General features: G+C 42.2%; 1 protein-coding gene across 1 annotated transcript in view; it reads right to left on the reverse strand.

Moving 5' to 3' along the window:
* TENM1 (teneurin transmembrane protein 1) overlaps positions 1-24,875 on the reverse strand; it is a 371,047-nt gene that overhangs the window by 144,437 nt on the left and 201,735 nt on the right. Inside the window, exons 7-12 of the mRNA XM_060270166.2 lie at positions 16,448-16,600; positions 10,940-11,145; positions 8,570-8,780; positions 7,316-7,417; positions 5,432-5,626; positions 2,356-2,556 (exon numbers count right to left, since the gene is read on the reverse strand). Of these exons, the coding sequence (XP_060126149.1) occupies positions 2,356-2,556; positions 5,432-5,626; positions 7,316-7,417; positions 8,570-8,780; positions 10,940-11,145; positions 16,448-16,600 (1,068 nt within the window). The remainder of the gene's footprint in view (positions 1-2,355; positions 2,557-5,431; positions 5,627-7,315; positions 7,418-8,569; positions 8,781-10,939; positions 11,146-16,447; positions 16,601-24,875) is intronic.

Raw genomic sequence — 24,875 nt, forward strand, 5'->3', positions numbered from 1 at the left:
TTTGGTGGTAATGGTGAAGTTTAACTGGTTGTTAATTGGTTTGCTTGGCTTCCTCCCCTCTCATGGTGCAGCCCCTTACAGTGCCATCACAATGCACAATTGTGGTATTGATTAGAACACTGTTGCTACATGCGCCAGTTGCCAACTAAACCAGCCAAGGCTTCACCTGCACAGGAGGGGCTACACTGATGTAGATAGGGTTGCCATATGTCCTCTTTTCCCAGGACAGGTCCTTTTTCATGGGTATGTAAAATGAGAGTTGTCATAACAATGCATAGTTAAAAGTAGAAGTCTGCAAATGTGTCCTCTTTTTTGTTCTTTAATATATGGCAACCTATATGAATACCCTGGGGGGGGGAGGAGATGGGGCAATTTAGAGTGTCATAGGACTGGTCCAAGACATTTTGGCATCTGAGGCGAACCGCAAAAGGGCATCTCGCCACCAGGGAAGAAGGAGTGAGTGAAGATCTACATCGGGAACAAGGGGAGGGGGGTCAAATCAACCTTATTCAATGGTTGAACGGGGAGTCAAAGGTTGCCATGTGGGTGAAAGTTGCCTGCTCTGAATCACAATGGGTGGGTGGGTGGGTGGAGAGCCCAGGATATCCCCACCATTTCCTTTTGGTGGAAGGAGACCAGCAGTGTCTCCCATTCACCAAGAGGCCACTGTGGAGGCTACAATGGGATGGAGGTGGGCTGCCGAGGAGGTAGCAGATCCAACCTGCCGCCATTGCAGCAGGCAATGCAATGCAATGCAATTCTTGTAGGCCGGATCTACGGATCCTGCTGCCCAAGGCAGTTTCCTCACTTTGCATCATGGGTGGGCCGGCCCTGAAGTGCATAATTCAGCATGCTGCTCTCCCTGTGCCTTTGATTTTTTAAGAAGTTTAGAAGGGGGTGGAAACCATCAGTGAATAAACCACTGTAAGTTTTGCCACATATTTTCTTTGTATTCCTTGAGTAAAAATAATGCTGCATTTCAGGGTGAAAGGTAAGATGCATTTCTTGGTTTTAGAACACTCAGTTTGCTATTACACTGTTCAGTCAATGTTGCCATTGTGGAACAACAACAACCACAAGCTCTTAAAAAAGGGCATTGAACAAAGCCTATAATCCAGCATAGTAATAACAGATTCCCCCCCCCCCGCTTTAGAAATCAATATAAAGTGCAGACAAGTTGATTAGAGAGGTGCAGAGGTTTACAGGCAAAAGTACAACTCAAATCAGCAAGAAAACGGGCTTCAAAAACTTTTTAAAAACGCAGTTTGCTTGCATACAGGTAATTAGTTTTAGGTTTTACTCTAATGACTTCCTTAATGAAATCAAAAGCAGCAGACAAGAGTCTTTTCTAATTGAAAGCAGTCAATATTATAATTATTTCCCATTCTCATTTCCTGTTCTAAGGGAAGGGAACACTCCTCAAACTAGCAGATGCTCTGTAAGATGGAGGACTCTCATGGATTAACTAAATGTTATGAAAGGGACCCAGGTGGTGCTGTGGGTTAAACCACTGAGCCTAGGGCTTGCTGATCAGAAGGTCGGCGGTTCGAATCCCTGTGATGGGGTGAGCTCCCGTTGCTTGGTCCCAGCTCCTGCCAACCTAGCAGTTCGAAAGCACGTCAAAGTGCAAGTAGATAAATAGGAACCGCTACAGCGGGAAGGTAAACGGCGTTTCCATGTATTGCTCTGGTTCGCCAGAAGTGGCTTTGTCATGCTGGCCACATGACCTGGAAGCTATACGCCGGCTCCCTCGGCCAATAATGCGAGATGAGCGCGCAACCCCACAGTCGGTCACGACTGGACCTAATGGTTAGGGGCCCCTTTACCTTTATGAAAGGTGTAGCATGCAACGGTGACAGCAGTTTCATAAGTTAAAGTGGCACTCTGCCACTTTCACAGCAAACACATCTTCTGGAGATTGTCCAACAACCAGTGTCTGTAACTGATCAAAGCACCAGATTTTTTTTAAAAAAAGAAGAAGCTCCTCTTTTTCAAAGGGAGTGTGGTATTCCAAAGAGCATTTGAAATTTGAATTTGGAAATAGTGCTCCATCCCTAGTTGTGAGGATATAAAGCATCTCTGGATTGCTTGGGAAACCATCTACATTATCCTCATTCTATCATGATCTGCACCTTCTCTTGTCTTCTGTTTTCTCCTGGAAATATTTGCTTCCTCTAACTTGAAGATAAGTCTTTTCTCACAAAGCACATTGAGAGTTTTAGTTCATACCATATTCTGCAGCACTCCAAACTTTAGTGGTAACAAAATTTGACACACACACACCCTTCGCACATCAAGCCTTTATTCTTTTCAGAAACGAAGTCAAATCATTAGAAGGATATTTTGTCTACCTACCTGTTGAGCAGTCAGAACCTGTCCACTTTGGGTCACAGTTGCATACTCCAGTATCCAAAATAAAACTGCCATGTCCTGAGCACTGTTCTTGGCAGATAGGGAGTGATGTTTCACAGCTGACTCCTCCCCAACCCATGGAACAGTGACATTCCCCTTGAACGCAGACTCCATGGCCAGAACACATAGGATCTAAACAGTCCTCTGATGAGCAAAGGAAGGAGATAACAGCATTTAATACTGAAAGCAGAACATAGAGCATAGATCAGTGTAAATGTTTTTTAAAAAACTGAGGGCCACATTTCCTACTGAGAAACCCTCCAGGGGCCACACAGCAGTGGTAGGTGGGGTCAGAGGAAGAAGTGGGTGGAGCAACAGAGGCAACTTTTACTCCTGAAAAGCAGTGTTTCCATACTCTCACATACTCCTCCTAGCCTCTATACAGTGAACCAAGAGGCATTATCAGAGTTTAAGGACACATTCCAGCCAGGCAAAAACTCAAGGAGAGTGCAAAACAGGGCCAGTGAGGGGTGAGGCCAGGGGAGAAGCGGTGTGGCTGAGCAAAGGGTGTGTTATGGGAAGAGTCTTAAGGGCCAGATAGAGAATCTTAGAGGGCCACATTTGGCCCCTGGGCCTGAGGCTCCTTGCTTCTGACATGTATAAACAAAAGGTGTGTTTTAGGGCAGATTTCACATACTATTTCTCTTAATGGGATTAGCTTTATTAGGTGAAGGTTCAATTCACACTTTACATCTGGCACCCCCAAACTTTGGCCCTCCAGATGTTTTGGACTACAGTTCCCATCTTCCCCAATCATTGGTCCTGTTAGCTAGGGATCATGGGAGTTGTAGGCCAAAACATCTGGAGGGCCGCAGTTTGGGGATGCCTGCTTTACATCAACCCATGCTTATTGTGCTGTCCTGACTATGAGCAGAAGTCCAAACAGCACAACAGGTGCCTGCAGACAACTTAGTCAAGTAGCAAGTAAGCAGGCGGGGTTAGAGTGGAATTTCAGCATCAAGGATAGTTTTAAACAACTGACACCACAAAACCTAACTGGTGCCTTTTACCTTAAGGTCAGTTTACCCTTTTCCAATGCTTTTCTCCCTTCCTGAAGAGTGGACAGCCTTAAGGGGATCATTTTCTGGCCTAGCGTCTACCACTGCACTGCTGATCAGTCAGCTCCTGTCTTATGTATTGCCAAGATTACAGAGCAGCCATTGGGAAGCTTCAGGCTTTAAGCATAGAGAGAGCCATGCCCCACAGGAAATGTTACTTGGGGCTCCTGGCACCTCTACTACTTGTGCTGCTAGTCCTATTGATCTTGTTGGGTCTTCAGGTGCCACAACAGACCTGTAGCAGTTATAGCTCAGATCCCAAATTATGATGTGAGCTTCCAAATGCAGTTAAGAGCTGCTCATCTGCTTTCATTTCCTATCCATTGATAATTCTGTGGTGCACAGACCTCTGGGACAATTGTCATAATTATGTGTCAGGGCCATACAGGGTCAATTTGGAGGGCCAGGGGTCAGCTCAGGTAAAAGTCAAGGTCCAGAAAAGCATTTTGAGCCTAGAAGGATAAAAAGCTAATGTGTAATCAGGGTCAGGAGCATTCCTATGGGGAAGGAAGTGAGGCAAGGTGTAGGTGGTTAGGGAAAGATCGCACTCATCATCATAGTTCAATAGCAGAGCATGCCCCTAGACCTATTTGTCTGAACTTTGGCCGCTTTCTTACTCTGGGTGCTTCTGCCATTTCCTGGTTTTCTTTTCTTTTTTTCAAATAATTTTTATTCATTTTATAATTAACACACAAAAAACAACAACTGGTTTTCAAACTAAACTGATGGAACAGTGGAAGGGATATGATTTTTACTTTCCTAATCTCAGTTTGCCCTTGTGGGAGAATCGCTGAATCCATCTTCCTGAAATTCAGCAGGCGTTAACCACTCCAGAAGGGCAACTTTTCGTGATAATTTAATCCACTTGTGTGAAAAGGGGGGCAGTTATAGCTTTTAAAAATAGATTCCCTATTGTGATCAATAGAGGCAAAAAAGAGCTTCAGATTTAACAGATCAAATTTGGAACCAAATAATAAATTGAACTAGATTGACACACAACAGGTCTGAAACTTATCAGACTGCTTCCAAATGATAGATACACAACAAATCTTGTGATTGTGCACATCCTGGTATCCACCAACTTAAGGACATGACTGTCGTATGCACAAAATCAGTATCTATCAATTCACACTTCCAACAACTGACCCTGTTTCTCATATTTTAGGACATACCCATAAAATAAGCCATAGCAGGATTTTTAAGCATTCAAGGAATATAAGCCATACCTCGAAAATAAGACATAGTGATAGGCGCAGCAGCAATGCCGGCCGCGGCAGGAGGAGGAGGAAAAAAATAAGACATCCCTTGAAAATAAGCCATAGTGTGTTTTTTTGAGGAAAAAATAAATATAAGACGTGTCTTATAATATGAGAAACACGGTGAGTTTACTTTGTAGATTCCATTCAGCTTTTGAGGTGCCATATACCATCTGCACATCAGTTTATATTGAGCTTCCTTTAGGGTTAAGGCATAAAGAGAATTTATCAGCCATTTCTAATATCCTTTTCCAAGCTTCTGTTGTTAAGACATGTCCAATTGATCTATGTCAGTACCACTACTGTAATCTCTCTGCAACAGAGAAATAGGCTTTGACATTACAAATAAGGTTCTGCCATTCCTCTGAAAGATAAAGTATTATTGGTGGAGGTGGTAGAGGAAACAGGATTTTTTGTGGGCATTGGATTTGCAGAGTGATGTGTTCTTAACTTTAAACTGTTGGCACTTCAGCAGAACATAGAAAGATGCCTTTTGCTTAGTTGGACCAATGGACTACGCAACACAGTATTGCCTGCAATGGCTGGCAGTGGTTTTCCAGGATTCCAGATGAGGGTTGTCACAACCCCACTTAGACATGCTTGGGATTGAACCTGGGACCTTCTGCATGCCAAGCATGTGTGGTCTACCTCTCAGCTACAGCTCCATTGAAAAGAAAGCCAGTAAGAGAAAGAAGAGGCACAAACCTTCTTCACATATCTCTCCTTTATATCCTGGGTCACAAATGCAGATTCCCATGATACACTTTCCATGGCCAAAGCAAGTGGGGTCAATGCACTGTTCTTCTGGAACGTCACACTCAGGCCCTTTCCAACCATTGCGGCACAAGCAGTGGCCCTTTTCATATTCCCCATTTCCACTACATAACACTGGGCAGGAGTCTGTAGAGGAGAAACATATTTGAGTGTTAGTGATCTATATAGGATTTGGTGCCGCAATAAAAGTGATGGCACATTAAAAAATCTAAGCAGGGTCCAGGATGGTTTCAAATTGGATGAGGAACTGCGTGTTGAGATTCCTGCACTGCAAGGGGTTAGACTAGATGGACCCCTTCCAATTCTACAACTCTATTAGCCTATGATTCTCCCCCCACCCCACACTTTGTGGTGCCAACACCTAGTATTCTTGAGCAGCAGCGGGAGCCCAAAGAGGGCTCACCTCAGTTGGCCCTGCTCCTTATTCCTATGGCAGGCTGATAGGTCTGAGAGCCACCTGCCACTGGAAATTGCCCTCAATGTTCTGGAGCAACACTATTTGGAGCTGAGAGCCCATCTTGTTGAAGGCCCCCTCAAACCTTGAGCTATCTTTCATCATCTGTTTTTCCTCTCAAATTTCCTATCCATTTAGCGTACCTGCTTCAGCTTTTCACATTCTATTTCCTATCCAATCTTTTCATTTTATTCTCATTTCTGTTATTCCATAAGCTGGAATAATTTTTCTCTCTGTTAACAATCTGGTCATGATGTGTCTGTATCAGATACTTAGCTTGGCTTTGGGGAGTGCTGCTTGGATTTATTATTTGGAGGGATTTATTATTTGGGGAGTGCTGCCTGGATTTATTATTTGGAGGATTTATTATTTGGAGGTACACATGTGAAAGATCAGCCCACCATTTTTCGTATGCAGTCACTACTGTGTCAATGTATGTTTAACAAACATCTCATCAGATGTCAAAGAGAAAAACAGCTACCAGATTTTTTAGAAGACGTCCCTGTTTAGGGAGGCTTTTAACGTTTAATAGATTATTTTATTTCATTTTTCTGTTGGAAGCCGCCCAGAGTGGCTGGGGAAACCCAGCCAGATGGGCGGGGTATAAATAATAAATTATTATTATTATTATTATTATTATTATTATTATTATTATTATTATTATTATCTGATGCGGATGAGTGGAAGTTGAAGTGTCCACTATTTGCTTCAAAATCATGAAGGGTATATTATGAATGATTTCTGCCTCCATATCCCCTAGAACAGGGGTCAGCAAACTTTTTCAGCAGAGGGCTGGTCCACTGTCCCTCAGACCTTGTGGTGGGCCGGACTATATTTTTTGGGGGGAAATGAACGAGTTCCTATGCCCCACAAATAACCCAGAGATGCATTTTAAATAAAAGGACACATTCCACTCATGTAAAAACACGCTGATTCCCGGACTGTTTGCAGGCTGGATATAGAAGGCGATTGGGCCAGATCCGGCCCCCGGGCCTTACCGTTTGCCTACCCATGCCCTAGAGCTACAGGAACAGAGGAAACAGCAAGTCAGGCAGGAAGTACAGAGCTGCTGCCAATGAGTCCAGCTAGTTGTATGTGAAGCAACATGGGAGGAGGGGAAAATGCATAGAAACACCTATGCATTTCCCCCTCCTCCCATGTTGCTTCACATGCAACTAGCTGGACTCATTGGCAGCAGCTCTGGATCTAGGCTTGATTGAGAGTCAGGAAGAAGTGGAGCCTCCAGCACCTAAGCCCTTTCTCTAAGCTGCTTCATTGCTGAAGCTCCAAGCTGAGAAAATGGATATTTATTTATTTGTCTTTTCTTCTACTTCAAATATATATAAATGAGAAATTCCTACCTCTTGCACAATCTGGACCAAGGAATCCTGGAAAACAGTGGCAGTGCCCAGAAATGCATTCTCCATTCCCATTGCAGTTAGTGGAGCAGTCATCCATGACTTCTGTTCATACAAAGAGAAAAGAAAAGCATAACAGCAAAGTGAACAGACCACTTCTGAAATGAGAGGCAACCATGCAGCACAACCATTCAAATGGTATTACTCAACCTTCAGATGAGTGGGGAACCAATTATATTCACTGTATTCATACACAACCTGAAATAAAACATCTGTTCAAACAACTTATTATGTATTAGGTTCGGCCTTGACAGTTTAGAACAACAATTGGTATTTCATTCTGCAATACAATGTGAAGTTTTTATGTTGAGCATTCATATTAAATTCCCTACTGTGTAAAGCATCTGAAGAGTCTAGGTATTTATTGAGTAACCCCCATTGCACTTCAAATCTGTCTCTTCACCATTTCATGGTTTTGTTTAAAATAAGAGTTTTATAGTACATTTCGTTGAGCATTCCAATGTCTGTCATTTGTATATTTCAGATAAACATCCTACTTTTGTAAGATTTAGCACACACACACACACACACACCCAAAAAAACCCAACAGTGATGGAATTTGACCTGGAAAAACAAATGCATTCAAGATCCCCAACACACCACTCTGGTGCAATATTATAAATATGAGTTTAATTTTCTAGGGGATTTACAGATTTGCCCTACAATGCATACAGCTTTCTTCAAAAGTGCCAATCACATAAATGAATCCTGTAAAGCAACTGATTGGTTCTTGATGGAGAATATTCTTGAAGAATACCCCTGATTTATAACATTTAACAGAAGGAATATCTTTTTAAAGGATTTTATTTTCCTTTTTAAAAAAATGAAACCTGAATGAGTTTTAGATGTTACTCTGTTTTAGTTTTAAGTGGTTTTAATCTATGTGTTATAGCTTGTAAATAAAAAAGCCATTAGTAAGTTTAATATATAATAATAATTAATAATTTTCACCACTCATTTCAACAAGAAAAATCAGAGTGTGGCTTTTAATGAGAATCCCCCTCTCCACCAATTTAGTTCAGCTTGAATTGTTTAAGCTTCAGAACTGACCCACCCCAAAACCGCCCATGCCTTCCTAGAATACAGGCACCACCTATTTAATATTTATCATCATATATGTCAGATACAAGAAATGGCTCAATAATCTATGAAAGCCTTCATTAGAAAGAGGAGGAAGACAGAACCAAGTGGTCTTACCAATTGCTGTTGTCAATACTTGCACTTGCTCCATTTTCTTGCCATCATTGTAAAATGCCAAGTGCCAAGTTCCCTGGTCCATATATTCTATGAAACCAGTTTCTTGCAAGGACATTAAGATCAGATTCCTAGGAGCATGCTGAGATTCCTCAGAATGTCTTGATTCTGGCTTAATTAACTGTTTCCCATCCATCAGTTTCACAAAATCAAACTGAAACAGCAACAATAAAAAAAAGCTTGATTAGATAGAGTCCTGTCTTTATATGCATGGTTGTGTGTGTGTTTTAACTGCTTTTGACCCTTCAAAGTTATTTCTAAAACCAACAATTTTTTTGTTCTAAAACCAAACAGGAACTTTACAAAATAATATGTCGTGCCCCCCCCCACCCGCCCCCGATCAGTTTCCCCACAACCAGGTGCCTTCCAGGCAGTGCTGACCACAGCTCCCATCATTCCTGACCATTGGGCATGCTGGAAATGGCTGATGAGAGTTGCAGTCCAAAGTATTTTGTGGGTAACAGATTGGGGGAGGTTTCACTAGGTAATTAAAAAGCTATTTTAGTGTTCTCTGTAAATGCGACACCAATGATCTAACTGAAATCAAAGCATGGATGTAATTACAAGAACTTGAACAAGTGCTTTAACTGGCTGTCAGGTTTGTGCTCAAACTGTAGGTAATTGCACTTAGCAAATAAGCAGCACTCTTTTGGGTGAGCTTCTCAGCTTGCCATCAAACACAGAGATCTGAGTAAAGTAACACATCCCCATCTTTAGGGGCAGCTACAGCTCAGCAACAGAGTCCATGCTTTCCATGCAGAAGGTCCCAGGTTCAATCCCAGGCATCACCAATCTCAAACAACCACCATGGTAAGATTCATACCTGAGATCTTGAAGAGTAGACAGTGCTATGCTGACAATTCCCCCTTCTCCCCCACCCCACATACATAACACACCATGGCCAAGCAAAGATTCCAAGAAAAAGGCAATTAAGTGGGGGGACATATTAGAGGTTTATAAAATTATGCATGCTGTGGAAAAGTATGTAGGGAGAGTATTTTCCCCTTTCCCATTAGACCGCCTCTCCCAATATGAACCAACTTGGACCCTGCACTCACCATCTAAGGTTGTTCTTCGTGTGCCTCTCCACAAGAAGTCTGGAGGGTGGGAACACAAGAACAGGTGTTTTTTGTGGTGGCTCCCAGTTTGTGAGTGCTCTCCCCAGGGAGGCTCACCTGGCACCCTCATTCCATATATTTAGGTGCCAGGCAAAAACTTTCCCCTTTTCCCAGGCCTTTGTTTAATTAGCCTATTTATGGCCTTTTAAACTGGGGGTTATTGTTTTTGTTTGTTACAACAACCTGTATACAGTATGTATCACACCAATCTCAACATTAAAGCCTTTGGAAAGAATTCTTCTGCAAGTTCCTGTTCTTCTGCAACTTGGGAACAAGGACTCTGTGTGGGACCAGAGTGCTCTACCATGCAGTGCTCAGTTTCCTTTCAGTCCCACAGCCCTATTATTATGTACAAATAATGCCATTATGCATGGAACAGAGTTTGCAAAGTGGGGTCCATGACCCCATTAAGGATGAAAGAACACGTTCAGTAGACTGGACAATTCATGCATGAGGAGGTAATTTTTCTATGAGCAACTGGAAAACTGAGTAAGTGTTGCAATAAGAGGCAAAGCCTAATCTCGTTCTTTCTGAAAGGACTTCATCCAGCTATCAAAAAGCGGCTGTGCAGTGGTTAGGGCATGTACTTATGTCAGTACACCTCTGGGAAGAATATTCCATGTTCCTAAATGGAAAATCATAGAATCATAGAACTGTAGAATTGGAAGGGACCCTGAGGGTAAAATAGTCCAACACCCTGCAGTGCAGGATGTCTCTGTATTTTAGTGCTGTGCAGTTGGTGCACTACACACAGCCCTCATAGGTCTTTACAGCTCGCTCCCCTCAAATTTACCCCACTGCTGCTACTATTGGATTTACTGCCACTGATTTTGCTTCTGTTGAATGTTTTCATTTCTATCACTCCTGCCTGCCAACAAATAGAGTAGTTCCTTTGTCATCTCTGCACCTTGTTTCTTGCAAGGGTTGGCAAATCAGGTTGCTGACATAAAAAAAACATTGTGGGACATCATCTATATGCTTAGTGACCTTTTTACAAAAATAACAAAAAACTGAGAACTTTCTTCTCCTTTGATAAAGGAATGTATTTGTCAAGGGAGGTTAAGAAGGAAAGTTAACAGCAGTCAATTTAATAGTGAACACCATATATTTCTGAAATAGCTAACTTTTACAGTAAGTAAGTAAGTAAGTAAGTAAGTAAGTAAGTAAGTAAGTAAGTACATAAATAAATAAATACCTGTGTGTGAGTAGGGGGAATATTGCGTCTCCCATATATCCCGAAAAGTGAGTCCTTTGCCAGAGAAACATTAAATTTCAGGTACATTGGGTGATGGATCATAATCTGGAAACGCCAGAAGAGGCCTGGAAGAATGGCTTGAATCACTTGAACTCCAATTTCAATTTCCCCCGTGTCTATTGCCTGTCCTTTCTGAAACACTATTTCTCCAGAAACAAAGAAGAAGAAGAAGAGTTTGCTGTCATTTAAAAAGCATGAGAAGAACAGTTTGAGGAACATGCTCAACTCTGTTCCAAAAAGTTTGAGGAACGTGCTCAACTATGCCAATCCCTTTAAGAATTTCGCAGAGGCATTCAGTGTATGCTGGGGAGAAGAGGACCAGAATCCCAAGTCCTCTACAACTGCTTTTCCTACCATGCTTTCAACATTAGTCAGCAGATGGCCAAGTGAACCTAACAAAGTGGACAGTCTGGATGTTACAGAGAAGTCAAGAGTACCCTATGTTCTGTTGCTCCCCAGCTCATTTTTTCATCAAATCTGAAATAACTCACATTCCTAAGCACCTGAGCCTGTCAAGTGCCTGAAAGAGATGGATAAATATCCGGCTTAAATTAGCGTCGATTTGTGAACAGCTCCAAACAAGTTGTGGTTAAATTATTCCATCATCATTTATCATTAAAATGTCCAAGCCTTTAAATATACACTGCTCTGTTATTTTTATATCTTGAGTGGTACAGAAATTCTACGCCACCCCAATCTCTGAGTGGTGTGAAATTCCAGGGGTTCCAGGCTCTCACCAAGAGTCCTTGTTTCCTTTTGGAAATGTGGCGCAACGGAGACTGTGGTGTCTTTAGGATATATGGTTTATTGACACATATATACAACCTGAGGCTACGATGCAGGGCTTTGCAGCATTAACGCCCCAATAGGACCTTGCTTCTCCCGTAGGTGCAGCCTTGGATTGAAACAGACATCAAACACTGTGCTCTGGCTGCTGCTTTGGTTCTCTGTCACATAACTCCTAAGTCTACTCTAAGCTTCTAACTCACGTTGCTCTATCCGTTGAGGGAGGGGCCCTAACCATTTGCCATCTAGTACTGATCCTCCTTTGGTCATTGCTTTCTTAATGACCCATCACTTTTGTTTTCTTAATAGCTTATAACCCCAGGTTGATACCTCATCAGAAAACTAGCCTGGCTTATATTTTAAGACTAGCACACATTTTAGCACACCAAGCCTTAATTAAATTCTAACACATGCTGAATCCAAGGATTATAGTGTTCTGGCACCCTCAAACTCATAACTCTATAATTAAGTAATGTCTATGGGCTACCTACAGACTTGCAACCTAATGGACTTTGGACTGCAATTAAACCATAAGAAAAGCAGTAGCATTCATCATTCTTCAGCTTTAAAGACCTTTCAGATTCATTCATTTCCTTGGTTTGTTTATTTTAGAGCATTTGTAACCCACTGCTCAGCCAAGAAGGCTTGCAGAATGGCTGGGATAAAATCAGTTAAGACAGGACAGTCCCTGCTTACAGAACCATAATCTAAAAGACATGACTCAAAGGGGAAAAGGGAGATACTGACTTGAAGCAAACTTTTTACAAGCCATTATCCATAACGTTAAGCAAAATGCAAAAACATATTTTCTTATGCTATTGCCGTTCAGTATGAAGAGTCAATTGCATTGTTTTAGTACAATAACTCTAAGGTCAAGGACAAAACAAGGTGTTTAACAGTAATGGTAATGTTGGTCAGTGTTGACGGCCTTTAAATGAGATTGTAACTACCTTACTTTCTAAAATGAAAGTTTAAAGATCTGCTGTTCTGCTGGGAGATGAAACAATATATTGTAGTATCAGGTGATATTATTCAGGCATGACATGAAGCTGTTATGGAAATGGTTCCCTCTTAGCAGAACTGTCCATCATTCACCTACTTGTGGCACGCCTTTCTACTCTATAATTGTAAAGTAAAATGCATAAATCCATGAGCTGGTTTACAATATGTAATTGAAAGTGGTTTCATCCTCTTTACTATTTTACAAACACTGCCCTATAGTAGGGCTGGCCCTGCTTGAGTTCAAAGAAGCCCCCATGAACCTCAGCATAAAGACACTCTGCACATCAGTTGCTACTGGTCGGGCTGATGGGTGCTCTTTGCCACATGCTACCGACTTCTCCTTTCTCAGGTCAAGCTCCCCCCACCAAAGCTCAGAAAGTTCCAACTCATTTCAAAGCAAGCCGTCCCCCTGCTCTGTTCTTCTTTATTGATTTACATTGCTGAGGCCCAGAATGAGAAAAAACTAAGAACTGACCACCCATTACTGCTATCTCAGAAAAGGAGTTGGTGGTGCTGTGGTCTAAAAACCAAAGAGCCTAGGGCTTGCCGATCAGAAGGACGGTGGTTCAAATCCCTGCGACGGGGTGAGCTCCCGTTGTTTGGTCCCAGCTCCTGCCCACCTAGCAGTTTGAAAGCATACTAGTGCAAGAAGATAAACAGGTACCACTGTGGTAGGAAGGTAAACAGTGTTTCTGTGTGCTCTGGCTTCTGTCATTGTGTTTCATTGCACCAGAAGCGGTTTAGTCATGCGCTGGTCACATGACCCAGAAAGCTGTCTGTGGGCAAACACTGGCTCCCTTGGCCTGAAAGCGGAGATGAGTGCCACACCCCACAGTCAGGTTTGACTGGAATTAACTGTCCAGGGGTCCTTTACCTTTACCTGCTATCTCAGAGCTACCCAAATTTCAACATCAAGCTGTTATTCACAGCTCACGTTCATTCTCTCATTTGATAACCAGAGATTTTTTTATTTTACAGCATCCAGAGGATGCCTATCTAGGAGAGCTGAGGAACCCGCTTGGGCAATGGTCATGTGTAATAGGGGTGGAGTCCAGCAACCATCTGAGGTCCACAGGTTTCCCAGTCCTGCTGCAAATGCATGGGTTTTGGAAGGCAACACAACACCTTGAATAATTTAGCTTTAACTCCCCAAAAGACAAAAGAGTGGGAAGCTCTTTTTTTATCACAATGGATAGAATTCAGGATGTTTACACACAATAAGCTTCTCAAGCCCCTGGTTTAATGCTTAGCATTAATTAGTTGGGTTTTTTTGCCATGGGTATTACTGTGGGAGATGGAACAGCGTGGTTAGTAGGTTTATCAGACATCGATCCCAAAATTATGCACGTTTATTTAGAAGGAGGTCCCACTGAGTTAAATTAGACATATTGTCAAATAGATGCTCATAGGATCGCGGCCATAATCTAAAACCATAACTACACTGACTTGGGAGTAAGCCTCAATGAATTTAGTAGGATTTACTTCAAAGTAAACTTAGGTACCTAGGAAGTTGCCTTATACTGTGTCAGATTATTTCACTATCTAGCTCAGCATGGTCTACACTAGCCAACGTGGTACCCTCCACTGGACTGGACTACAGTTCCTATCATCGCTAACCATTGGCTGAACTGGTTAGCCCTGATGTGAGCTGGAATCCAACAACATCTGGAAGGCGCCACAACATACTAAGGATTAAACCTGGGACCTTCTGTATGCAGAGCAGGTGGTCTTCCATGCTTGCATAAAATTGGGTTCTGTGTCTGGTATTTCAAGAAGCTTCTCTTTTGTTAAATTATGAGCTTTCCAAAACAGCAATGCTTATTATTCTCTTGACATTTTCCTGTTCACTTCAATGCACCTTATATAAAATAAAGTTTTAAAATGTATTCCTACTATAAATGCGTTATCCTGCTTTTTACATCATTTTTGAGCATACTGACAGCAAAGACAGACTCCTAATCACTGATTGCTCATGGCTTCAAGAAATTGAAAATCTGAGCAGCAAAGCACCAATTATCCTCCCAGTGAAGTGCCTGTGTGCAGATCATCACTGATTCCTAAAACAATCAATCTCATTATGCTTCCCTGCTAAGCACCAGCCATCAATAGGATGTCTCGATTTTTTAATCATAGTGCAACCTATTAAAATACTAACATAACCACATGCCAGAGTGTTCTGAAATGCCACCTTAAAGGAACCAGCCTCTGTCAATGTGCAAAATTTGATTGCCATCATAATTTCTCATTAATGAGTACTTATTCCTCCCATGATGGGGGACCATTCAAACATGTCAATTCCATTTCCACCATCACCAGTCTGATTTGATAGCATCCAGAAAAAAGCTTCTCTGCTCTATTCAGCTAAATGTGTAAACTAGCACATAATGATAAATGATGCTCAAGACTTGGTGCAAGATACAAGTACCACCAAGCTCCTTTGAAAGACCGATCAGATTCTCTGAGTCCCTGGGAAGAGAATTTGGCAACCACTGTGCTTTCCATAAATGGAGTTAGAGTTCCATAACCATGATACCTCTCCAGGAACAGAGTTTGGGTTAATTAAGCAAAACAGCAAAAAAAATAATCTATGCTCATTCCCGTCTGATACCCTTTCTGTGCTATGAAGGAACCCAAGCTGTCAAGTTATTTCCTAGAAGAGTCAAGGTCAAAATGGATGCCTAGCGGAGCAACTTTTATTGCTAAGCACAGTCTGGAACAGCTGTATAGCTGACTGCCCCAGTTCGGTAATAGTAACATGTAGAACTGGAAAAGCAATGTCAACAACTTAAACAAGGAGTCAACAAACTATTTAGGCCAATGGGCATATTTGAATTTTTCATGTTGTGAGTGCCACTTCCCCTGGTTCCTTCTCTCTCCTTTTTCCCAATCAGCCCCTCTGCCACCCTGCCCAAAAGACAGACATGCAAGCAGACATGCAAGCAGCTTTTCCAAGGAATCTGGGTAAAAGTGGGATACAGTAAAATTAATCTGAGCTTTTAAAAGCTCATAGAGCTTAAATGAAAAAATGGAAAGTATCACTTTTCCAATTTCCTCCTTCAGCTCAATGCATTCTTCAAGGGAGAAAGAAGTAACCATCCTCACTGCCTCATGACCAAGGGGGACAGTGAGGGGAGAAGATGCAGAGGCTTTGTGGGTACGAGGGGAAGACCTTAATGCAGGGGTCCCCAGACTTACCGGTGTTTGGGCTGGTTCCCACCGCGCCGATCGCGCGGCGGGCCGGAGGACGGGGGAGCGCGCGCCTGTGTGGGCCGGCGGGCGGGGGAGTGCATGCGCACGGGCGCTTACTGGCGCGGCGGCGTGCTTCCAGGGTGGAAAAAGCGCCGAAAATCCGTTGTGCACATGCGTATGGGCCTGCACCGACCCGGAAGTGCACCAGAAATGACCTCTTTCGGGTCGGGAGAGGCCCATACGCATGCGCACAAAGGATTTTCGGCGCTTTTTTCCCGACCCGGAAGAGCGCTGCGGCGCTGCGCGCCGTAAGAGCGGGCGACGGCGGCAGGTGGCGGGGGTCGTCGCGGGCCGGATTGGCAGGCCAATTGGGCCGCATCCGGCCCCCGAGCCGTAGTCTGGGGACCCCTGCCTTAATGTCATCATGTTTGTGACCTCTGACATAAGCATTTGAAAGAGAAAGGGGTGTACCTTTTCTTTCTGTTTTATCAGAACCTTTCCCTCCGATGGGTGAGTAAGTTGTGTCCAGGAACTCTGTGCCTTTGCTTCCTTTACTGACTCCATTTTCATAAAGCTGCCCTTCAACAGGCTGTAGCTGCCAGGTTAGGCCAAATAAATGTACTGCTGTTAAAGGAGAGGGTGAGAGGAGGAGGAGAAAAAAGACGCACAATTAATTTATGCCCACCTTTATTACATGAAGAAAAAAGGTAGTGGGGAAGCTTTTGAAGAAGACAATTATTGTGTTTGGAATAAATTGGAATTCTAAGTATGCTAATTTCACCTTAAACTAAATGTTTAATTAGTTTCCACACTTTTCTTTTGGAGATCAGCCAATACTAGATGATGAATTTCCTCGGCAATTAACAAAAATGCTTGTAATTCAAGGGACAAAGGCTTTGTAAGTTATATATTGCATGGAAAGTTGTAACACTGAATGTGTGGGTGAAATTACACACTCTACTGCAACCTTTTCAAACCTGGAGGCTGTTTCACATATGCAAATTGAAGCTAGAAGGGCACAGTATGCAGTAAAATGGTTTGGGGAGGGAGTGGAGGAAGGATGCTTAACCCTCCCATCACCCACTACTTCTCTCCTCACAACCACTCCCTTGTACAAGTAACTCTCCTGCCAACATCTAAAACATAGGTTTGGAATCGGGGCTGGTAAAAGCCAATAGAAGGGTTAAGGGCCCTGGTTTAAACAGTAGAAGCAGAATCTGCGCTTTCATCCTGTGTTAAACTGATTAAAATGTTCAGAATTAGAGTGGGAAATGTAACCCCCTTTTAAAAAATGCATGCAGATAGGCTTATCGGTAAGGTAAAGGCACCTCTGACCATTAACGTTTCCAGCCTGCGGTTCTCCTTTTCCATGTAAGTTTGGCATTTATTAGAATAATAAATGAATCCTCATGAGAATTCATCGCTATTTCAGTGCAAATTTCTCCTAATATGCATGTGTTTGTATTAGATTTTGCCTAATACACATTTTTGCAAATCAATGTATCCCTAAAACAATGTAGGTTATTTGTATGTTATTTTCACAAATATGTGCATTTTGGTGCACATTACTTGGTTGGAAAATTGCACAACTCAGAAATATTTTAATTTCAAAGGATGGCTGTGTTTCAGGTCTCTTATAGTTTCAGAAAATGTGAATTAGGTAGGTTTGCCTTTAAACTGATGGAATTTATCCCTTATCCTTGGGTAAAGGTTGAAACAAACAAACAAACAAAAACAAAATTCAATCCAGTAGCACCTTAGAGACCAACTACGTTTGTTATTGGTATGAGCTTTTGTGTGCATGCACACTTCTTCAGATACACCTCGGATAAAGGTGTTATTTTGGCTTTTTGCAGAATACAGAACCCTGAAAGCTGTTTTCCTAAGGCTATTAATTTTAGATGATTCTGGGTATACTGGCACACAACAAACCCATTTATCCAAAGGCTGCCTAGTTCCAAGCTTAATGCTGCTGCTGCTTCTCCATATCAATATGTCTGGAAAATATGAGATGGAGAGGAGTGTGTGTGTGTAATTCCCACAAGAAATCTTAGCAAAATTAACAGTTCTTGAGTCCAAGAGGCTCTGAGAGAAAGTGGTCACTGAAATCTCCTGGCTTCAAGAATTGCAATTCTGGCAGTTGTTTTTTTTAGTTGTTTTTTCTCTGTGTGGGGGGGTACGCATACCCCTAAACATTTTGTGAATCTAAGTTTGGACTCATTGAGGGGCAGTATTTTAATACGAGTAGGAAAATGAGAGTACCCCTAAACATTTTTAAAGAAAAAAGTACTCTGTGTGTATCCAGAATGATCCTCAAGTCCAGCCCTATGCAAAGTTGTTCATTATGATGAATTTATTTAATTCCAGTTCTGCACAGAATCACAGTCTATGCTTCTCTGATTTGTCCTTGAAAAAGAAATATGACTAGCTGGTTGAAGCCAGCAAATGAAAAACAACAAAAGAATGAATGTTGCCATGCCAAGCTAACCCAGGAGATGACTTGTTCTGCAAACCATTTTATTTTACAGCAGAGACAGACTGATAGGTTTGTTTACTGCAATAAGCTGAGAGGGAACGGAATGGAGAATCCTGGAATAGGGCTGCAGGTGTTTAGAACACTGAACAGGAACTTCCACTGCAACTTTTTGTTCCACATTCCACATCTAAAATAGAAGGCTGCTCCCCTTCCCAGGGGAGTGGGGTTGCAGACAGGCCATGTGCAGCGTGGGGGGGGCGTGCGTGCGTGGTGATGCCAGCTGCATAACTGGGAGTCCTGGCCATGTCACGCCCCACGGCCAACAAATCTGGTCAACCAGGGGCATGGCTTACCCAATTTAACCTCTATGCGGCCAAGGGCTCGTTCTTCTTCAGAGGTGGCCCTCCTATTAGCCAGAGTGAGGCAACCACCTCAGGCAGTAGGTTGTGTCATTTTAGGGCTGAAACTAAAATGACACAACCTACTTGCCTGAGGTTTTTCGATATGAGAAATTAAAAGCTGCTATTATTTTTGAGATTGGGCAACATTTAACATGGCAAGTCTATGTCTGATGAAGAAGCACATAAACTGTTTTCAGAAAACTAAAGAATTTTAATTTTACCTTCTGAAAATGTCAGGTAATGCTTAATAATATTAGAAGTAACAACCACTACAAGTACTTGGCAATCATTTTAATTATTTCTTTGCAGAATTTAAGTAAAATGCACATTTTACTTACCAAGCAAAACTAAATTATACTAATTTAACCAAAGTATCTTTTAAATTCCCCTCATTTTTGGATTTTGGAAGCTGAAAATTTCAGCACACCCTACTGTGGAAGAATGTTGTTTTAAAGGGAACCCATTCTTGAGAGCAATGAATGACCTGACAGTGCACACAGCTTCCTAAGCTAATACTAGAAATATTCTCAGTGCCAAGTGGAAAATAAACTAAATTGTCTCAGAAACTAAAGTCAATTCATAGGTAAATTTATGACAAAAATGTTACCCAAACATTATTGCTTTATTAAAAGTCATTATCTGAGACTGCAGAGGAAGGCACTTATACAATGCTAGCATCTGGCACAGGCTTAGCTACTGGAAGATAGGGAGATGCCTTATAAAGCAAGAGTGTGAAACCTTTGGCCCTCCAGATGTTGCTGGACTACAGCTCTCATCAGCCCTAGCTATTGACCATGTTGGCTGAGGATGATGGGAGACATAGTTCAGTAACATTTGGAAGACCACCACCCACTACCCCCACTATAAAGGATCAGATCACTGGCCCATCTAGATAAAACACTGCTCACCCCAAGGACATGGTACTTCCTGTTGCACCTACAAAGGTCTTAGCAAATATCCTCTCAATAACCCACAATGCTCAATATTCCTGCTCAGTTCCTGTTTGAACTGCCTTAGCCTCTCCTACATTGAAAATCCCCCCTTAAACCTGTTCATATTTCATGGATGGGAGAACTGAGCTCCATCCCTCTATTTGGTTCAGAATAGATGAGTGGTACAAACACCTTCTTTCTGTAAGTGAAGATGTTAGTGGCTGATGTAGGTACTCTTTTAGATGTTGCAGCTGTTTTATTTTGCCAGGCTCGCATGACAGGGCCCTTTCCTTCTAACTAATAAGCTCTCATTCTTCTTACCAATTCCTTTGAAGTTAAGTCCCTCCCTCCATCAATGAAATGTACTGAAGTGGAATGGGCAAAGTGGAAGCTGTTTAAATCAAAGGGTTGGATAGTAAATATTTTAAATGAAAGAATGAATGAATACATTATCAGAAACTGCTTCATTTTTATGGATTATTTTTCCAACCTTCCCACCACCCAAGGCATGGATGAAATTTGGATGGTGAATTGCAATGTTTGGTTTTGCATCCGATCCAATCCATACTGGTGATAATCATCTTATTTGTGCATTGGCGGAGCACACATAAGTCAGATCTGATGAGTCGCATCCTCTGTTCTGCCCCCGTTCTTCCCTCTTCCAGGTCAAGAAGGACCTGTGTATCAGCGATTGTGTGTCATGTTTACACGCCTAAAATGGTAACTCCTTGTAATTATGAATCTATCTATGGGTGTCACTAGTTTGTGGGAGATTCAAACACATGCCGGACTTCTAGGTTTGTTCAATTAAAGTAGCTCTGCCCCTCTAGTACAACAAATACACCTTTTTTAAGAAAAGAAAAGAAAAGAAAGAAACATATTTTTGTGGCTAGGAATATGATAGGGAAATGCACTAAAAATTGCAAGATGAATGGATTGCTACTAGGAAAACATATAAGCACCCTGGAAACAAATAAGGATGAATGCTCAATAAAAATTAGACATTATCTGACCTCTGTGTAAGCTTTGTGCAAGCAAAGCAGGATGAATGCTCAAGAAACAGGTCAGCTGAAAAAGCTCTGTTTCCATCCATATATATTTTCTTCAGTAAATTCACCCTCCCCTCCCCTGAAGTATGAGTGTATTGCCTACATATAGTTATTTCACATCATAAGAACCAGGCCTTTACATAAATGAGAATGGGGAAAGGAAGGAGGCAAAATCATGCTTCCCTCAACAGAGAACCTCTCAGCTTCATAGGAGATGACAGAGGCCAATACAACCCTGTGGATGAATCTGCTTGGGGTGTCTCCATCTTCCATAATGCCTTCACTACTCATATAATTGAAGTGTTGCATAGGTAATGCCTTCATTAGTAACCCCTAAATTTTACCTGTCATCTTAAGATCTGAGTAGGTTACTGTGCTGTTACTCTTAATGTGGCGATCAAAGTAGCCAGACAAATAGAAACATAAGAAGCTGCCTTAAACAGAGTCAGACCACTGATTCACCTAGCTCAGCATCGCTTGGCAGAGGATCTCCAGGATTTCAGGCAGGGTTCTCTCCCAGTCCCACCAGGAGATGCTGTGGATTGAACCTGGAGCCTTCTGCATGCAAAGCAGGTGCTCTACCACTCAGCTATGGCCATTTCTCTACAAGGTACAAGAGCTCAACAACTGAAGTATGTAACTGCATTATGCTGCCTTTTTATTGTTTAATGAAAAGAAAACCTTGGCATGTTTAGATAACATATTATTTATCTTTCAAATGGTGTCATATATTTGGGAAAGAGACCTGCAAAACTGCACAAGGGTTATGGTTCTCTCTGTAGTAGTAGTGCATTTTTTATTTTTTATTTATTTTTGCAGATTACATTTTGTAAACTGGATTAACCCACCATCTGCTACAAAGCCAATGATTAAATTGAATTTATTCTTATCTACCTTCTGTGTAAGCACAGCTTGTCAACTTGTGTTCTGCAAAGTTTGGCAGCGAACAAAATATGAAGCTTGGTTGAAACACAAGAGACTCCCTACAGTGGATCCATGAATTAAAAATAAAACATAAATCAGTGCAGTATGTATTTATCAAGCCAACGTGACTTATCTTCCAGGTGAGTGGAGGAGATGGAACTGGTAAGAAGAGTTTCCAGATGAACAGCCTGGGCCAAGCTGTCCGAATGAGTTTTCCTGGCAAACCATATCACATTTCCCTTAAACTAGGAATTATAATTGGGAAATAGAACGGAAAGGATGGATTCTTGCAAACTAGGTCTGCTTGTTATTGCATCAGAGGATACTTTGCCCAGATCTCCTCAAACCTGGGAGCCAGCCCTGCATAAGATGACCCCTGTTGCATCAGGCCAAAGACTATCTAGTCCACTACTGTAATTTTACAGTGGCGAACTAGATGACACCGGGAACGCCACAAGCAGGACTCTTCCCTTGAAAATCCAAGCAACTGGTATTCAAAGCCAAATTGCTACCTTCAACCAAGGTAGAACACAGTTATTGTGGCGAATAGCCAGAGAGCTTATCCATACTTCCTCTTGTTCCACTGCTTTCCCCTCTAACCACTTTCTCCACACCATGCATTATTTTACATGGCTCTATAATGTCGGCCCTTACTTTTTTCCTTGGAATTTTTTCTTGGCCATGGTCTAATCCAGAAATTCCCAACTTGCGGTCCACGAGATTCATTCAGGTGGTGTGCAACATGTCTGTGAAGAATGTTAGCTGTAGTGGCTGCTCTGTCATTCATAGAACTGGTCCTCCAAGGCCCTCAACAGTTTTCCAGAGGGCGAGGGGGGGGGAGTTTGGGAAACAGGTCTAATCCTCTTTCAAATCTTTGCTCAGTTTTCTTCTAAATCCATCCAAATGGATAGTCATCACTCCATCACATGGGAGTAAACTCCACTATTGAGCTATGTACGCTGTGAAGTACTTTCCAGATTATTATTATTTTTAAATACAGATAAAATAGCAAACGGCATATTCCACAGAGGAGAAGACTATGGAGAAGCATGGCAAGAGCTGTTCTGGGTGATTCTAGTTGAAACGGTGTGTCACTTTCTCCAATGGCCATCAAGGGACTACTGAAAAATTGCCAGCAACTAAGGGAGAAAACTTCTCCATTGGGAGCATTTGGCTCAAAATGTTGAAGAGAATGATGAAGTACAAAAAAGGGGTGAATTATATTAGGAAATTATTCAGATTTTTTGGCGGAGGGCGGGGAGGAGGCATACCTGTTATCATGGTGGAGAAAGCTATCAATTGTTACTAGCCATGATGGTTGTGCTCTGCCTCCATAGTTGGAGGTAGTAATGCTTCTGAATACCAGTTGCTGGAAACCCCACGAGGGGAAGAGTTCTGCCCATGTCCAGCTTGGCATCCCACAGGCATCTGGCTGGCAAGTCTGATAAAAGGACACTAGACTATTGAAGACGAGAGGAAAAGATGAGACAGGCATGCGAAGAACCATGGGTATCTGCCTTTCCTGCTGTGACAAACTCCTCTCCCCCCTGGTCTCCCAGAACAAGGAGAGGCATGAAGGAGGAGGACCAAAGGCAGGCACACAGGCACACTCTCAGATTGCTTGGGGAAAACCCCAGAAAGGAGGAGACTCTACTAAAGAATTAACTTCACTTACTCCATGTGATTTATTGCTGGCTTGCTCCTGACAGTAGGACCTAAACCAATGGCTTCAAGTTACAAGAAGTCAGATTCCAACTAAATATCAGGAATAACTTTCTGAAAGCAGATCAACAGTGGAACTGACTCCTGCGAGAGCTTGTGGACTGAAGGTTTTAAAATAGAGGTTGGATGGTCATCTATCATGGATGTTTTAGTTGAGGTTCTCATATTGTAGGGAGTTGGGCTAGATGACCCTCGGGGTCCCTTTCAATTCTGCAATTCTATGATTCTGTGTCTGGATAGGTCATTGGCCAGATCTAGCAGACTCTTCCTATGTTGCCAGCTTTGCATTTTTCCTTCCCTTCCTTCCCCCTTTTTTATTTGCCATCACTACAAGTTGTAACAGAGCTCCTCTTGGGCCCTGCCACCCTCCACTACAAATGTCCATAGCTGCCAAGTTATCCCTTTTTTACAGGGATTTTCTCTTATGCTGAATAGGCTTCCTCGCAAGAAAAGGGAAAACTTGGCAGCTATGCAAATGTCCCCTCCAAATAATGCTAGGCCATGATGTAGCAATTTCCCAAGGAGACATTGGGGGGGGGAGAGGCACTAACAGGAGTTCCACAGCCACCACCAGTGGAAACAGAAGAGGTAACAAAAGAAACACCACTGATTAATGCCCCCCATAATTATACATAATGCGCCCCATTGATAAATCAGCAAAATGATTTCCCCCAAATTCATGGTATGCAATGGGGGTAGGGAATTTTCAGGAGAGGAGAATGAATTTTTCTTTAGTCTCTCAGATAACCTGCTGGAAAAGAGTACATGGCATGATATATATTAGCTGTCATTTAGCCCATTATAAGCACAAAAGGCATTTTCTTGACCAAACTTTCTGAACCTCAGAAGCACATTAATATTTGTGTATTTTTATTCTACATTAAATCGAGGACTTTTTGTGTGAAGAGAAGATTCATAAATACAATTAGTGGGCACTAGCTGTAGGAAGATGCTCTAGTTTGCAGAGCACATTTTCTCCTCGCATAGCTGCTATGGTCCCTTGTGATATCCCATTATTACAAGGTTATATTGCCGTTACTGACCTTTATTGAGACAAACTGGGAAGATGATCTTTCATCTAATTGCTATGCAACTAATTGAATTAAAAACTGGCAGCCTATTCAGTACAGTGTGGTAGACTGGGTGCTGATGTTGGATGGGGAGAGCAACGTTCATTGGAAGACCTTGGGCCAATAATTATCTTATTAGGCAAGTGTGGACCAATAACAATCTCCCAATGTAAGCCATAACACAGGATGGTTATCAGACTAAAAATGGAAAAGCTATGTATTTGTTTAAATATATATATATATTGCTCTCAGCTTTCGGGATAAATCAGATGTGGGAAACATTTGGCCTTCCAGATATTGTTAAACTACAACTCTGGAGAGCCCC

This window comes from Zootoca vivipara, chromosome Z2 (assembly GCF_965207765.1).
Source record: "Zootoca vivipara chromosome Z2, rZooViv2.hap1.1, whole genome shotgun sequence".
Classification (NCBI taxonomy): domain Eukaryota; kingdom Metazoa; phylum Chordata; class Lepidosauria; order Squamata; family Lacertidae; genus Zootoca; species Zootoca vivipara.